General features: G+C 48.4%; 1 protein-coding gene across 1 annotated transcript in view; it reads left to right on the plus strand.

The window, feature by feature from the left end:
• LOC309554837 (endonuclease domain-containing 1 protein-like) overlaps positions 1-19,243 on the plus strand; it is a 41,860-nt gene extending 22,617 nt beyond the window's left edge. Inside the window, exon 2 of the mRNA XM_082256557.1 lies at positions 18,581-19,243. Coding sequence (XP_082112683.1) covers positions 18,581-19,120 — 540 coding nt within the window. The 3' untranslated portion in view covers positions 19,121-19,243. The remainder of the gene's footprint in view (positions 1-18,580) is intronic.
• The last annotated feature ends 215 nt before the right edge of the window (positions 19,244-19,458 follow it).

Consider the following 19,458-nt stretch of genomic DNA (forward strand, 5'->3'; position numbering starts at 1 on the left):
GACAGGTGGGCTCATTACCACACTTAACAATAGGTGAATGGAAAAACTGTCTCAGACCCTATTTTAGACAAAAGCAGTTCAATGATTAGCAGACATGGTGTCTCTCCTAGTTCCTGGACACCCAAATTAGGAGCTGCACTTCCTGTGCCTGACAGTGTAAAGAAATAAGATAGATCTCCATACTTCCTGAGAGATATTGTTAATGCATATTATTGTCCCATTTGAAGTAGTCCAAACCATATTCTCAGTGTTCACTACCCTCTTGGTCACCCTGCATCCATAATAGACGCAGGGTGACTTAAACATAAGAGAGCCCCATAAGGCTGGGCATGGTGCCCCCCAACCTCTCTAAAGGAATTTGGGGTCCACAACCCCCATGCTCAAAGTGACTGCTGTCACAGGTGGGTGTGGAAAGTGGGGTCCCCCAGGGTTCTGTCCTGGGGCCAATCCTGTTTAATTTATTCATAAATGATCTAGAGGAGGGGATATCTAGTACAATCTCAGTATTTGCGGATGATACTAAACTAAGCATGCCAATATCTTCTATGCAGGATGTGGAAACCTTACAAGCAGATCTGAACAAAATAACGGGGTGGGCAACTACATGGCAGATGAGGTTTAATGTTGAAAAATGTAAAGTAATGCACTTGGGGGCCAGAAACCAGAAAGCAAGCTACTCACTAGGGGGGGAACCTCTGGGTGAGTCTAGGATGGAAAGGGACCTGGGGGTACTGGTAGACAACAGGCTTGGCAGTGGCATGCAATGCCAATCCGCTGCAAGCAAAGCCAACAGAATACTGGGATGTATAAAAAAGGGGATTCACTCCAGAAATAAAGAGATTATTCTTCCTCTCTACAAGACTCTGGTCCGGCCACATCTGGAGTATGCTGTCCAGTTCTGGGCACCGGTCCTCAGGAAGGATATGCTGGAACTGGAGAGAGTCCAGAGAAGGGCAACAAAAATATAATTAGGGGAATGGAGGACATCAGCTATGAGGAAAGACTACAAGCACTGAACCTATTCTCTCTGGAGAAGAGACGATTGAGGGGGGATATGATATCAATGTACAAATACTGTACTGGTGACCCGAGCATAAGGAACAAACTATTCAGAGTAAGGGAATACAATAAGACACGTGGCCACTCACTAAAACTAGAGGAAAGGCGGTTTAACCTTAAAGTGCGTAAGGGGTTCTTCACTGTCAGAGCGGTAAGGATGTGGAATTCTCTTCCACAAGCAGTGGTATCAGCGGGGAGCATCGATAGTTTCAAAAAAATATTAGATGGGCACCTTAGAGACCACAACATACAGGGGTATACAATGTACAACATACAGGGGGTATACAATGTACAACATACAGAGGTATACAATGTACAACATACAGGGGGTATACAATGTACAACATACAGGGGGTATACAATATACAACATACAGGGGGTATACAATGTACAACATACAGGGGGTATACAATGTACATCATACAGGGGGTATAAAATGTACAACATACAGGGGGTATACAATGTACAACATACAGGGGTATACAATGTACAACATACAGGGGTATACAATGTACATCATACAGGGGGTATACAATGTACAACATACAGGGGGTATACAATGTACAACATACAGTGGTATACAATGTACAACATACAGGGGTATACAATGTACATCATACAGGGGGTATACAATGTACAACATACAGGGATATACAATGTACAACATACAGGGGGTATACAATGTACAACATACAGGGGTATACAATGTACATCATACAGGGGGTATACAATGTACAACATACAGGGATATACAATGTACATCATACAGGGGTATACAATGTACAACATACAGGGGGTATACAATGTACAACATACAGGGGTATACAATGTACAACATACAGGGGTATACAATGTACAACATACAGGGGGTATACAATGTACAACATACAGGGGTATACAATGTACAACATGCAGGGGTATACAATGTACAACATACAGGGGGTATACAATGTACAACATACAGGGGTATACAATGTACAACATACAGGGGTATACAATGTACAACATACAGGGGGCATACAATGTACAACATACAGGGGGTATACAATGTACAACATACAGGGGGTATACAATGTACAACATACAGGGGTATACAATGTACAACATACAGGGGGTATACAATGTACAACATACAGGGGTATACAATGTACAACATACAGGGGTATACAATGTACAACATACAGGGGGTATACAATGTACAACATACAGGGGTATACAATGTACAACATACAGGGGTATACAATGTATAACATACAGGGGTATACAATGTACAACATACAGGGGTATACAATGTATAACATACAGGGGTATACAATGTACAACATACAGGGGTATACAATGTACAACATACAGAGGTATACAATGTACAACATACAGGGGTATACAATGTACAACATACAGGGATATACAATGTACATCATACAGGGGGTATACAATGTACAACATACAGGGGTATACAATGTACAACATACAGGGGGTATACAATGTACAACATACAGGGGTATACAATGTACAACATACAGGGGTATACAATGTACAACATACAGGGGTATACAATGTACAACATACAGGGGGTATACAATGTACAACATACAGGGGTATACAATGTACAACATGCAGGGGTATACAATGTACAACATACAGGGGGTATACAATGTACAACATACAGGGGTATACAATGTACAACATACAGGGGTATACAATGTACAACATACAGGGGGTATACAATGTACAACATACAGGGGGTATACAATGTACAACATACAGGGGGTATACAATGTACAACATACAGGGGTATACAATGTACAACATACAGGGGGTATACAATGTACAACATACAGGGGTATACAATGTACAACATACAGGGGGTATACAATGTACAACATACAGGGGTATACAACGTACAACATACAGGGGTATACAATGTATAACATACAGAGGTATACAATGTACAACATACAGGGGTATACAATGTATAACATACAGGGGTATACAATGTACAACATACAGGGGGTATACAATGTACAACATACAGGGGTATACAATATACAACATACAGGGGTATACAATGTATAACATACAGGGGTATACAATGTACATCATACAGGGGTATACAATGTACAACATACAGGGGTATACAATGTACAACATACAGGGGTATACAATATACAACATACAGGGGTATACAATGTATAACATACAGGGGTATACAATGTACAACATACAGGGGTATACAATGTACAACATACAGGGGTATACAATGTACAACATACAGGGGTATACGATGTACAACACACAGGGGTATACAATGTACAACATACAGGGGTATACAATGTACAACATACAGGAGTATACAATGTACAACATACAGGGGGTATACAATGTATAACATACAGGGGTATACAATGTACAACATACAGGGGGTATACAATGTACAACATACAGGGGTATACAATGTACAACATACAGGGGTATACAATGTACGGTTAGCAGCAAACACACACACATCATAGGTTGAACTGGATGGACTGATGTCTTTTTTCAACCTCACTAACTATGTAACTATGTAACTAAGACCTACAGGGATGCTGGACGGTTGGTCCGGGTCCCCAACCTACCCCGCAGGAATACCAGGAGGAGGAAGTAGGCGATCCCTCCTCTCTACAGTAGACCCCCAACCAGGTTCTGGGGGTAGTATTCACCAACCTAGCAGAAGCGCTGGCGACAGGGCAGAGTGCTACCAACCACTGCCCAGCACCCGCAAAAGCTACAGTCTTCATCTGTACACCCCAGGGATGCTGGACAGTCGGCCCAGATTCCCAACAGCCTGACGAAGTGACCCCACCACCCTGTCTTCTCTCCAGCGACTGAAAGGACTTCCAGGAGAAGGGCCAGTCCACACTTATCCCCAGCAGCGGGTATGTTCTGCAAGAGGGGCAGAGGTTGGCTGGGTGAGTAACACTGTTTTCCGGACAATTTGTTTGGGGTACTGGGTGGGTGCAGACATTGGGAGGGCCTGTGGAACACAGCCTACCTTAGAGAGGTTGGAAAGTTCTTCTCTCAGCCTACTAGGCTCCTCTTATGTCTAAATCACCCTGTGTCTTTTAGGGACACAGGGTGCCCAAGAAGCCCAGTCTGGCCTGCCCAAACCAGACTTTCACAGACTGATTGGCTATGAGAGCTCCATGCGCCTTGCCAAGACAAACTTACAAACTATGTGGAACTTTGTCAAGGAAGCTGCCATGATGGATGGACTCTTTGGGACTTGTTACCCGACTAACTCAGGCACAGACCGATTGGAGGTCTGGTACCTGGTTCGTCTACCTTTGGGGGGAAGGTATGTGACAGTATTCACCGTCACTGGAATTTAAAGACAGATAAGTAATGGTTTGGATTGCTTCATATTTGCCAGCAATATCTCCATATAGAAATATAAAGATTTATTCCCATTTGCCATGAAATCTGTAATTCCTAAATGCTGTGTATATTACATATCTTTCAATGTCAGACAGGTTTTCCTTTTGTTGTGTATTGGGAGGGAATGTGGATTGCCCTGTCTCATTGTTAAGTGTTAATGACCTCCCATTGTTCTGTCTGCCTTAAGAGAAACTTATTATGGGATGTATAAAGGAATGTGGATTGAATGCTAAGGGGGAGGGGGGATTGTCCCACATTGTATATTTTGTACACTGTATGAGAGTGTAAAACTCTGTTCCTATTGGATGGTGAATGTTACGTCCAGTCTTCAACAAGGTCCACCTGGGCGGTAACCTTGTGGGTGAAAACTGTATATAAGTTTGTTCAATAAAGTTGTTCTAGAGTTACTTCACCCTCAATCTAGAGTCCTGTCTCTCATTGGGGGAATCTGCTGCAAGGGATTGCTATGTCCTCCATACTCCCTTGGATAATCACTGAGCTCTTGTAAGAGCTTGTGTAGAGCTTGTTCTGCTGCACTCTCTGGGGAAAGAGAGGTTCACCCACAGGAACCTGGAGCCTTGTCATAGGTCCAGGGTGGGTAGGAGATTGCAAGACCCCAACCAAGCTGTGGTGGTTCGTGGGGTCTGAAGTGGTTATGGTGTCTGGTGGAGTACTTGGAGCCCCTCGGGAAGCACTAGGAGCATCTGTCAACGGAGGCACCCGGTCAGGGGTGTAGTGTTCCGTTACATACAGAAACATAGAAACATAGAATGTGTCGGCAGATAAGAACCATTTGGCCCATCTAGTCTGCCCAATATATCTGAATCCTATGAATAGTCCCTGGCCCTATCTTATATGAAGGATAGCCTTATGCCTATCCCATGCATGCTTAAACTCCTTCACTGTATTTGCAGCTACCACTTCTGCAGGAAGGTTATTCCATGCATCCACTACTCCCTCAGTAAAGTAATACTTCCTCATATTACTTTTAAACCTTTGCCCCTCTAATTTAAAACTGTGTCCTCTTGTGGTAGTTTTTCTTCTTTTAAATATGCTCTCCTCCTTTACCGAGTTGATTCCCTTTATGTATTTAAAAGTTTCTATCATATCCCCTCTGTCTCTTCTTTCTTCCAAGCTATACATGTTAAGGTCCTTTAACCTTTCCTGGTAAGTTTTTTCCTGCAATCCATGTACTAGTTTAGTAGCTCTTCTCTGAACTCTCTCTAGAGTATCTATATCCTTCTGGAGATATGGCCTCCAGTACTGCGCACAATACTCCAAGTGAGGTCTCACCAGTGTTCTGTACAGCGGCATAAGCACTTCTCTCTTTCTACTGCTTATACCTCTCCCTATACATCCAAGCATTCTGCTGGCATTTCGTGCTGCTCTATTACATTGTCTTCCCACCTTTAAGTCTTCTGAAATAATTACTCCTAAATCCCTTTCCTCAGATACTGAGGTCAGGACTGTGTCAAATATTCTATATTCTGTCCTTGGGTTTTTACGTCCCAGGTGCATTATCTTGCACTTATCCACATTAAATTTCAGTTGCCAGAGTTCTGACCATTCTTCTAGTTTTCCTAAATCCTTTTCCATTTGGCGTTTCCCTCCAGGAACATCAACCCTGTTACATATCTTTGTGTCATCAGCAAAAAGACAAACCTTACCATCGAGGCCTTTTGTAATATCACTTATGAAGATATTAAACAAAATTGGTCCCAGTACAGATCCCTGAGGTACCCCACTGGTAACATGACCTTGTTCTGAATGTTCTCCATTGACTACAACCCTCTGTTGTCTGTCACTCAGCCACTGCCTAATCCACTCAACAATATGGGAGTCCATGCTCAATGACTGCAGTTTATTGATAAGTCTTCTATGTGGGACAGTGTCAAAAGCCTTACTAAAATCTAGATATGCAATGTCTACTGCACCTCCACCGTCTATTATTTTAGTCACCCAGTCAAAAAAATCTATAAGATTTGTTTGACATGATCTCCCTGAAGTAAACCCATGTTGTTTTTCATCTTGCAATCCATGGGATTTAAGATGTTCCACAATCCTATCATTTAATAGGGTTTCCATTAATTTGCCTACAGGAAATAAGGGGGTATATTACAACATCCCAGAATAACAAAATACTATTCCCCGGACTTCAGAAACAATGGGAGGAAATTACAGTAAGAATATCTCAGATACAGAGACTTTCAATACAACAAGTTTAAAGTAGAACTCCGATCATTCAAATAAGCATGAACATAACATTTAAATAAAACATGATACTATCAGGCAGGATAGGCTTCTCTGAAGAGAAGGGTTTTTCAGGGATCCTTTAAAAGTAATTGATAGGCAAACAGATTGGGGTAGAGAGTTCCATAGGATGGGAGAGGCTCCGGAGAAGTCCTGGAGGTGAGCATGGGAGGAGGTGACAGGGGAGATAGAGAGCAGGAGGTCTTGGCAGGAACGAGGAGAACATTTTGGTTGGTATTTTCAGACCAGGTTAGTGATGTAGCTCAGGGCCGAGTTGTGGATGGCTTTGAAAAATGTCAGTATTTTGAATTCAATTTGTTGTGTGAGCGGAAGCCAGTGGAGGGATTGGCAGAGAGGGGTGGAGGACACTGAATTGAGGCCAGTGTAGGAATTGGCAACAAAGGGATGGAGGGCATTGAATTGAGGCCAGTGGAGATATTGGTAGAGAGGGGTGGAGGACACTGAATAGAGGCCAGTGGAGGGATTGGCAGAGAGGGGTGGAGGACACTGAATGTAGGCCAGTGTAGGGATTGGCAGAGAGGGGTGCAGGACACTGAAAAGAGGCCAGTGGAGGGATTGGCAGAGAGGGGTGGAGGACACTGAATGGAGGCCAGTGGAGGGATTGGCAGAGAGGGGTGTAGGACACTGAAAAGAGGCCAGTGGAGGGATTGGCAGAGAGGGGCGGAGGACACTGAATAGAGACCAGTGGAGGGATTCGCAGAGAGGGGTGGAGGACAATGAATGTAGGCCAGTGTAGGGATTGGCAGAGACGGGTGTAAGACACTGAATTAAGGCCAGTGTAGCAATTGGTAGAGAGGGGTGGAGGACACTAAATGGAGGCCACTGGAGGAATTGGCAGAGAGGGGTGGAGGACACTGAATGGAGGCCAGTGGAGGGATTGGCAGAGAGGAGTGAAGGACACTGAATGAAGGCCAATGGAGGAATTGGTAGAGAGGGGTGGAGGACACTGAATAGAGACCAGTGGAGGGATTGGTAGAGAGGGTTGGAGGACACTGAATGTAGGCCAGTATAGGGATTGACAGAGAGGGGTGGAGGACACATAATTGAGGCCAGTGGAGGGATTGGCAGAGAGGGGTGGAGGACACTGACTGGAGGCCAGTGGAAAGATTGGCAGAGAATGGTGGAGGACACTGAATGGAGGCCAGTGGAGGGATTGGCAGAGAATGGTGGAGGACACTGAATGGAGGCCAGTGGAGGGATTGGCAGAGAGGGGTGGAGGCCAGTGGAAGGATTGACAGAGAGGGGTGGAGGACACTGAATTGAGGCCAGTGGAGGGATTGGCAGAGAGGGGTGGAGGACACTGAATGTAGGCCAGTGGAGGGATTGGCAGAGAGGGGGTGGAGGACACTGAATTGAGGCCAGTGGAGGGATTGGCAGAGAGGGGGTGGAGGACACTGAATTGAGGCCAGTGGAGGGATTGGCAGAGAGGGGGTGGAGGACACTGAATTGAGGCCAGTGGAGGGATTGGCAGAGAGGGGTGGAGGACACTGAATGGAGGCCAGTGGAAAAATTGGCAGAGAATGGTGGAGGACACTGAATGGAGGCCAGTGGAGGGATTGGCAGAGAGGGGTGGAGGCCAGTGAAAAGGATTGACAGAGAGGGGTGGAGGACACTGAATTGAGGCCGGGGGGAGGGATTGGCAGAGAGGGGTGGAGGACACTGAATTGAGGCCGGGTGGAGGGATTGGCAGAGAGGGGTGGACACTGAATGAAGGCCAGTGGAAGGATTGGCAGAGAGGGGTGGAGGAAACTGAATGGAGGCCAGTGGAGGGATTGGTAGAGAGGGGTGGAGGACACTGAATTGAGGCCAGTGGAGGGATTGGCAGAGAGGGGTGGACACTGAATGGAGGCCAGTGGAAGGATTGGCCAGTAGTTGAGGCAAGGGATGACCAGGGAGTGGATTAGAAGCTTTGTGGTGTCGTTGGTTAGGAAGGGGCGTAGTTTGGAGATGTTGCGGAGGTTGAGGTGGCATGATTTGGACCATGATTGGATGTGGAAAGGAGAGGTCAGAGTTCAGGATTACACCTAGCAACCTGGCATGTGCCATCAATCTTGGAGGACCCCGATGGAGAAAGGAAGAGGAGAGGAGGAAGAAAAATTGTAAGTGACACTGAAGGTGCGGTGGGATAAGTAGGATGAAACCAGCGTAGAGTACAGTCATGGAGACCAAGGCATGGAGTTTTTTGAGGAGGAAGGCATGGTCCACTGTGTGAGAGGCAGCAGAGAGGTCCAGGAGTCGGAGGGCAGAATGGTGTTCATTGGATTTAGCTGTTAGCTGATCATTTGTGAGTTTTAGGAGAGCCGTTTCTGTGGAGTGTTGAGGATGAAATCCAGACTGAAGGGGATCAAGAAGGTTATTCTCGGCGAGGTGGTCGCTCAGTTGGTTGTTCAAGGAGTTCGGAGGAAAAGGAGAGTAAGGAGATGGGGCGTAGGTTGTTGAGATTGGTGGAGTCCAGTGAGACCTTTTAAAGTATGGGGCTGACTAGTGCATGTTTTAGAGAGTTGGGGAAGAAGCAGGAAGAGAAGGAGCGATTGAAGATGTGAGTTAGAGAATATATGATGGAGTCAGAGGGTGAACGTAGCATTTGCAAGGGAACAGGGTCCAGGGGGCAGGAGGTTAGGTGGGCATTAGAAATATGTTTAGTAGCCTCGTCTATAATGGTGGGGTTGAATGAGGGAAGTAATGATTATACCTCTGGACATGGGGTGTTAAGTGGGGATATTTGTGCACTGGACATCTCCTCACAAATTGCTTCAATGAAGTGATTGGCGATCTCCTGGGCAGTGATTGAGTTGGTGGGTGGACGCAGTGGAGGATGAAGTAGAGAGGTAAAGGTAGAGAAGAGTTGATGGGAACTGGATGAGAACGTGTTAATGAGAGTGATAACGTAGGTCTTGGCAGTGAGGAGGCCGGAATTGTATTTTTGGAGGGCAGATTTATATTGGTTGAAATCTGTCTGAGACTAAGGTTTATGCCACAGGCAAAGAAGACAGAAGAGCACGGCTAAGTGTTTTTAGACTTCTGGTGTCATCTGTTTGCTAGGGTTGTAGGGGTCGGACCTAAATCTGTGTATAGTAAGGTGTGTGTCCAGGGAGGATGACAGTGAAATGTTGCAGACAGAAGTGGCTAGATTGGGGCATGACAGGGGTGAGATTTTGTCATAGAGGTGGTCAATGGCAGAGTAGAGAAGAGATGGTTTGAGGTGGCAAAGGTTTCTATGGGTAATTGTTAGGCAAAATTGTTAAGAAAGTGTTAGAAAGAGGAGGTGGTGGAAGACAGGGAGAGAGTGAAACGAATACGGTGGTGATCCGAGAGAGGAAAAGGATTGTTGGAGAGGTTGCACAGAGCACATTAGTAGGAAAATACAAGGTCAAGGGTGTTGCCATCAGAGTGAGTAGAAGCGTGTATCCATTGTGTATCTATTGTGTGTCCATTGTTTATCCATTGTGTATTCATTGTGTATCCTCTGTGTATCCATTGTGTATCCTCTGTGTGTCCATTGTTTATCCATTGTGTACCCATTGCTTCAGGTCAAAGAAGGAGGTTAAAAGTAGCAGGATTGTTGCTATTATCAGTGATGTTGAGGTCACAGAGAATGATTGTGGAGATTTCAGAAGAGAGAAAGTAGGGTAGCCAGGCAAAGAAGTCATCAAGAAAGACTGATGCTGGTCCAGGGGGCGGGAGATCAATGCTATCCTTAGAGAAACGGGAGAGAAAAGACAAATGCAATGTGCCTCAAATGATGAAGGGATTGGGAGGGAGGTGGGTAAAGTACCGCAAAGGTTCTCTCTGGGGATAGAAAGATTTCCACTCCACCTACTTTCCATTCACTGGATCTGGGGGAGTGAGTCCAGAGAAGGCCACCATGGGGGAAGGAAGTAGAAGAAGCAGTGTCAGATTCATGAAGCCAGGTTTCAGGAACGGCGAGCAGGTTAAATGAGTTAGTGAAAAAGAGGTAATGGAGGGAGGTGAGTTTGTTGCAGACAGAGTGGGCATTCCAGAGGGTACAAGAGAAGGGGAGTCTGGTTTTAGGAAGAAGGGGAATGGAAACTAAATTGTGTGGATTGTGGCTGCAGCCAGAGGTACAGGTAAATAAAGAAGGCCCAGGGTTTGGGGGTATATCTCCAGAGGTTGGTGTGATGCAACCGACCCACACTGTGCTTTAGTGCTTCCGTCAGTATACCGCTTCCTCCAGTCTTAAACATAGATATTACATATTATAGCCACCAATTGCAACCAAGAACTAGGCAAATCTTGTTTTAGCTGCAAATCTGGAACTCTTTATTGAATAAGAATACAGGTTTTTTTTATACACTTGAAAAGTTTGTCAGTGACCACCCAAATATTTACCCAAAACATCACACAATGGTTTAGATAATGAGGTAGGGCTTACTTATGGCTAATCCCCCTCTAGCAACTACTAACTGACTGTGATGGTACTCACCATCACTGAGAGTGAAAGACAGATACTCAATGGACACTGAGAATATGGATTGGATTGCTTCAAATGGGAGAGTGATATTTGCCAACCATATTATCTCAAGAAACATGTGAAGACTGCTTCACACAGTCAGACTCATAGCGGATGCTAATATCATCAGCTCACCCACCTGTCTTCCACACATCGTTGAATATGCTGATTTACTCACCTGTTATCTACTGGAGGTTCTGTGTTTACACTTATTATAATATGTATTGTATTTCAGGAGCTCGAGGACGGCTGTCTGCTGGTTAATTGGCTCAGGTTGATTGGATCATTGTCATCTGTTAGTTGCTGAGTGGAAATAGTATACTCCTTGTGTTGGTCGTTCTGTAGATATGTTAATTATATTCCAGTATACAATTTTTTAAGCATATGATAATGTAATCAGGCATGTGACCTGATGGGGTAATTTGATGCTGTATATAAATTTTGTGTGACTGTTCAATAAAGGAGAAGGTTCCTTAACTTGTACAAGCTAAGTTGTCGGCTAGTTTTGTATGGGAGGCGGCTGGGAAAATCTGATATCTATGTTCAAGACTGGGAATAAGCAGTATACCGAGGGAAGTCCACAAGTACGGTGAAGGGTCACGGTTCCGTTACACTGACAATGATAAAATGAACATGCTATGTAACTCAGCACTTAAACCAGCCTAGGTGGAGTACACATAATTCTAGCAGGCAAACAGTAGGTGACACAATTACCAATTAACCACCTGGGCAATCAGGGATCTAATTCCAGGTCAGACTTCCCGATATCGATCTCTCAAAGTACAATACACATTATTACAAGTGTAAACACACCCCCCACAGGTTTGCTAGCAGACAATAGGTGTGTTGATTAGCACAATTAACAATGCAAACAGTTATCTCCCTCTCCTCAGACTAGTAGGCAACAGACTATAGCTGGAGACCAACTTACAATAAACACATTATGGCCGGGGACCCCAGTGGTTTGATCGGGTTACACTAACATCTACAGTCATTGCTGGTTTGAGGCATACAGGCCCCAAATGGATGTGGAACCTTCAGTTCCCAGTCTGTGTGTTTTGGGGAGGCATGAACTTGAATCCAAAACAAGACCACTCTCCGGATCCCCCAGGCATACACCTTCCAAAGAGTAGTGTTCCCCTAAAAGCAAGAGCCCATAGTCAGTAGGCAGGAGGCTAGCCTGCAGTCCCCTCCAAAAGCCTCTGTCCGGGGTGAGTCTATCACAGTAGGAGAAGGGTGAAGGAGGGAATGTGGGGTGTGATTTATATGAAGGGACATGCCCCAGCGTCCTGGAGATTTTATTAGCGTGTGGGTTCAGAATAGGCAAGAGTTGGCGGGTGCAGTATTCAGGGCTGGGACAAGGGGTGGGCAGAAAGAGGGTTGCCCTGGGTGCAATGGTTTATTGCAGGGATGGGAGGGCGCCTTGACCTTAATCCTAAGGGAAGGGGGGCGCAGTTTGGCATCCTTGCCCTGGGTGCTGGGTGACCTTGTCCCGGCACTGGCAGTAACAGGGAAGAGAGAAGGGAGGGTGATATATATAAGCTGTGGGGTGGAGAAGAGAGAAGGGAGGGTGATATATATAAGCTGTGGGGTGGAGAAGAGAGAAGGGAGGGTGATATATATAAGCTGTGGGGTGGAGAAGAGAGAAGAGAGGGTGATATATATAAGCAGTGGGTGGAGAAGAGAGAATGGAGGGGGATATATATAAGCAGTGGGTGGAGAAGAGAGAATGGAGGGGGATATATATAAGCTGTGGGGTGGCGAAGAGGGGTGAAGGAGAGAGAGTTTGAGGAGAGAGGACTCGGCTGTCGGGAGGAGTGGTAGGGAGCGAATGTTACAGAGAGGAAGGAGAGCCAATGGGGGAAACGAGGTCAGCTGAGGTCTGATTGGTTTTTTTAAAGTATTTTCCTGAGTATTGACGCTTCGTGCAATCACTGAAGTGCAGAGCTTGAAGTGCTCCCACCTAAATAAAGAACCCCCCACTTCTAAAACGAACCCCAGCAGTAAAATGTGCCCCCCATAAAGGTGATTATGTTTTATACTGTTAGAGATGGGGTTGGTTGCTAGGCATATTAACTAATCAGGAGTTAATAAAGGATACCTGGCTGCCACTACATACAGCTCACTGACCTCCCCGCCAATACATACCGCTCACTGACCTCCCTCCCCCTACATACCACTCACTGACCTCCCTCCCCCTACATACCACTCACTGACCTCCCTCCCCCTTCATACCACTCACTGACCTCCCCGCCAATACATACCACTCACTGACCTCCCACCCCCTACATACCACTCACTGACCTCCCTCCCCCTTCATACCACTCACTGACCTCCCTCCCCCTACATACCACTCACTGACCTCCCTGCCAATACATACCACTCACTGACCTCCCACCCCCTACATACCACTCACTGACCTCCCTCCCCCTTCATACCACTCACTGACCTCCCTCCCCCTTCATACCACTCACTGACCTCCCTCCCCCTACATACCACTCACTGACCTCCCTGCCAATACATACCACTCACTGACCTCCCACCCCCTACATACCACTCACTGACCTCCCTCCCCCTTCATACCACTCACTGACCTCCCTCCCCCTACATACCACTCACTGACCTCCCTCCCCCTTCATACCACTCACTGACCTCCCTGCCAATACATACCGCTCACTGACCTCCCTCCCCCTACATACCACTCACTGACCTCCCTCCCCCTTCATACCACTCACTGACCTTCCTGCCACTACATACCGCTCACTGACCTCCCCGCCAATACATACCGCTCACTGACCTCCCTCCCCCTACATACCACTCACTGACCTCCCTCCCCCTTCATACCACTCACTGACCTCCCTGCCAATACATACCACTCACTGACCTCCCTCCCCCTACATACCACTCACTGACCTCCCTCCCCCTTCATACCACTCACTGACCTCCCTGCCAATACATACCACTCACTGACCTTCCTGCCACTACATATCGCTCACTGACCTCCCTCCCCCTACATACCACTCACTGACCTCCCTCCCCCTACATACCACTCACTGACCTCCCTCCCCCTTCATACCACTCACTGACCTCCCTGCCACTACATACCGCTCACTGACCTCCCTCCCCCTACATACCGCTCACTGACCTCCCTCCCCCTTCATACCACTCACTGACCTTCCTGCCACTACATACCACTCACTGACCTCCCTGCCACTACATACCACTCACTGACAGTTCTACCACTACATACCACTTACTGACCACCCCACCACTACATACTGCTCACTGACCTCCCCGCCAATACATACCGCTCACTGACCTCCCTGCCACTACATACCGCTCACTGACCTCCCTGCCAATACATACCGCTCACTAACCTCCACGCCACTACATACCACTCACTGACCTCCCTGCCAATACATACTGCTCACTAACCTCCACGCCACTACATACCACTCACTGACCTCCCTGCCAATACATACCGCTCACTGACCTCCACGCCACTACATACCGCTCACTGACCTCCCTGCCACTACATATCGCTTACTGACCTCCCCGCCACTACATACCGCTCACTGACCTCCCTGCCACTACATATCGCTTACTGACCTCCCCGCCACTACATACTGCTCACTGACCTCCCTGCCACTACATACCGCTCACTAACCTCCCTGCCACTACATACCGCTCACTGACCTCCACGCTACTACATACTGCTCACTGACCTCCCCGCCACTACATACTGCTCACTGACCTTCCCGCCAATACATACCGCTCACTGACCTCCCCGCCACTACATACCGCTCACTGACCTCCCCGCCACTACATACCGCTCACTGACCTCCCCGCCACTACATACCGCTCACTGACCTCCCTGCCACTACATACCGCTCACTGACCTCCACGCTACTACATACTGCTCACTGACCTCCCGCCACTACATACCGCTCACTGACCTCCGCGCTACTACATATCGCTCACTGACCTCCCCGCCACTACATACTGCTCACTGACCTCCCCGCCACTACATACTGCTCACTGACCTTCCCGCCAATACATACTGCTGACTGACCTCCCCGCCACTACATACCGCTCACTGACCTCCCCGCCACTGCATAACGCTCACTGACCTCCCTGCCACTACATACCGCTCACTGACCTCCCTGCCAATACATACCGCTCACTGACCTCCCTGCCACTACATACCGCTCACTGACCACCCTGCCACTACATACTGCTCACTGACCACCCTGCCACTACATACCTGTCACTGACCTCCCTGCCACTACATACTGCTCACTGACCTCCCTGCCACTACATACCGCTCACTGAACTCCCTGCCACTACATTCCGCTCACTGACCTCCACGCTACTACATACTGCTCACTGACCTCCCGCCACTACATACCGCTCACTGACCTCCGCGCTACTACATATCGCTCACTGACCTCCCCGCCACTACATACTGCTCACTGACCTCCCCACCACTACATACCGCTCACTGACCACCCTGCCACTACATACCTGTCACTGACCTCCCTGCCATTACATACTGCTCACTGACCTCCCTGCCACTACATACCGCTCACTGACCTCCCTGCCACTACATATCGCTCACTGACCTCCACGCTACTACATACTGCTCACTGACCTCCCGCCACTACATACCGCTCACTGACCTCCGTGCTACTACATATCGCTCACTGACCTCCCCGCCACTACATACTGCTCACTGACCTCCCCACCACTACATACCGCTCACTGACCTCCCTGCCACTACATACCGCTCACTGACCTCCCTGCCACTACATATCGCTCACTGACCTTCCCGCCAATACATACTGCTCACTGACCTCCCCGCCACTACATACCGCTCACTGACCTCCCTGCCACTACATACCGCTCACTGACCTCCCTGCCACTACATACCGCTCACTGACCTCCCTGCCACTACATACCGCTCACTGACCTCCCTGCCAATACATACCGCTCACTGACCTCCCTGCAACTACATACCGCTCACTGACCACCCTGCCACTACATACCTGTCACTGACCTCCCTGCCACTACATACCGCTCACTGACCACCCTGCCACTACATACCTGTCACTGACCTCCCTGCCATTACATACTGCTCACTGACCTCCCTGCCACTACATACCACTCACTGACCTCCCCGCCACTACATACCGCTCACTGACCTCCACGCCACTACATACCGCTCACTGACCTCCACGCCGCTACATACCGCTCACTGACCTCCCTGCCAAAATATACCGCTCACTGACCACCCTGCAACTACATACAGCTCACTGACCACCTTGCCACTACATACTGCTCACTGACCACCTTGCCACTACATACCACTCACTGACCTCCCCGCCACTACATACCGCTTACTGAACTCCCTGCCACTACATTCCGCTCACTGAACTCCACGCTACTACATACTGCTCACTGACCTCCACGCCGCTACATACCGCTCACTGACCTCCCTGCCAAAATATACCGCTCACTGACCACCCTGCAACTACATACCACTCACTGACCTCCCTGCCACTACATATCGCTCACTGACCTCCCTGCCAATACATACCGCTCACTGACCTCCATGCCAATACATACCGCTCACTGACCTCCACGCCACTACATACCGCTCACTGACCTCCCTGCCACTACATTCCACTCACTGACCTCCCCGCCACTACATACCGCTCAGTGACCTCCCCGCCACTACATACCGCTCACTGATCTCCCTGCCACTACATAATGCTCACTGACCTCCTCGCCACAACATATCACTCCCTGACCTCCCTGCCTCTACATACCACTCACTGTCCTCCCTACCACTACATACCACTCACTGACCTCCCCGCCAATACATACCGTTCACTGACCTCCCCGCCAATACATACCGCTCACTGACCTCCCTGCCACTACATATCGCTCACTGACCTCCCTGCCACTACATACTGCTCACTGACCTCCCTGCCACTGCATACCGCTCACCTGACCTCCCTTCCACTACATGTTGCTCACTGACCTCCCTGCCACTACATACCGATCACTGACCTCCCCGCCTCTACATACCGCTCACTGACCTCTCCGCCAATACATACCGCTTACTGACCTCCCTGCCACTACATATAGCTCACTGACCTCCCTTCCACTACATGTCGCTCACTGACCTCCCTGCCACTACATACCGCTCACTGACCTCCCTGCCACTACATACCGCTCACTGACCTACCTGCCACTACATACCACTCTCTGACCTCCCTGCCACTACATACCGCTCACTGACCTCCCCGCCACTACATACCGCTCACTGACCTCCCCGCCAATGCATACCGCTTACTGACCTCCCTGCCACTACATATAGCTCACTGACCTCCCTTCCACTACATGTCGCTCACTGACCTCCCTGCCACTACATACCGCTCACTGACCTCCCTGCCACTACATACAGCACATTGACCTCCCTGCCACTACATACCACTCTCTGACCTCCCTGCCACTACATACCACTCACTGACCTCCCTGCCACTACATACCGATCACTGACCTCCCCGCCACTACATACCGCTCACTGACCTCCCCGCCAATACATACCGCTTACTGACCTCCCTGCCACTACATATAGCTCACTGACCTCCCTTCCACTACATACCGCTCACTGACCTCCCTGCCACTACATACCGCTCACTGACCTCCCTGCCACTACATACCGCTCACTGACCTACCTGCCACTACATACCACTCTCTGACCTCCCTGCCACTACATACCGCTCACTGACCTCCCCGCCACTACATACCGCTCACTGACCTCCCCGCCAATGCATACCGCTTACTGACCTCCCTGCCACTACATATAGCTCACTGACCTCCCTTCCACTACATGTCGCTCACTGACCTCCCTGCCACTACATACCGCTCACTGACCTCCCTGCCACTACATACAGCACATTGACCTCCCTGCCACTACATACCACTCTCTGACCTCCCTGCCACTACATACCACTCACTGACCTCCCTGCCACTACATACCGATCACTGACCTCCCCGCCACTACATACCGCTCACTGACCTCCCCGCCAATACATACCGCTTACTGACCTCCCTGCCACTACATATAGCTCACTGACCTCCCTTCCACTACATGTCGCTCACTGACCTCCCTGCCACTACATACCGCTCACTGACCTCCCTGCCACTACATACCACTCTCTGACCTCCCTGCCACTTCATACCGCTCACTGACCTCCCTGCCACCAAATACCGTTGTTGGTTGGTTGGATGTCATGTTGATTCTCCATCATTCATTGGTTGGACTTCATAATCATCCTGTTCTTCTCCCCACAGCTGGCAGGAATTTCCCAGAAGGACATGCTGCAGCCATCAAATTCTGCAATGAGTATCAGGATAGAGGACGTGATAGAGAGTCAGGCTGTAAATGATGATTACAGGAACTCTGGTCTCAGCCGCGGACACGTCAATCCCAGCATGCACCACAGCTCTAGTTCCCAGCTCTCCACATTCACCTACACCAATATGGCGCCCCAAGACGCCACCTTTAATAGCGGGACCTGGAACAGTTACGAGACCTTCCTACGAGACAAGATCCTGTCCACATGCAGCCAGACACACATCCTTAGTGGTGTCATCGTATCTGGATTCAATCCAACTAAAGGAAAGTGGCTGAGGAACCGCGTCAATGTGCCAGACTTTTTCTGGAGTGCGTTTTGCTGCGTGCGGGGAGACGGCACGAAGAGAGCAGAAGGAAGACTGGGCCGTAATACCAGTCCATTTGATATGGTGACCAAAACCCTCCCAGAACTGGAGGAGATTCTGAACAAAACCTATGGAGGACCCGTGATACTGTTCAAAAATGGCTGCCAGTGATCCTTCCATGTGGGAAGGTGCAAAGGGGAGGGGTGTTCTCTATGATATAACCCATTATACAATGTGCTGACTCCACCTATGAGGATTCCCTTTGTGTTCTGTCATCATCTCTAATAAATTCCTTCTAAGCATCCAGTTATTCTTTCGTGGTGTTCCCTCCAAATTATGTGTTAAAGGGCCACTCCACCCAGAACTGTCATTGTAAGGCAGCTGCTGCACTCCAGATGGAGGAAATGGGGAGCTCCACTGATAACATTCTATGTACATGGAGGTAACAGAGTACTGTGCAAAAGTCTTAGGCAGGTGTGAAGAAATGCTGTAAAGTAAGAATGCTTTCA

The sequence above is a fragment of the Pelophylax lessonae genome (assembly GCF_965119305.1).
Source record: "Pelophylax lessonae genome assembly, chromosome: 1".
Taxonomy (NCBI): Eukaryota; Metazoa; Chordata; class Amphibia; order Anura; family Ranidae; genus Pelophylax; species Pelophylax lessonae.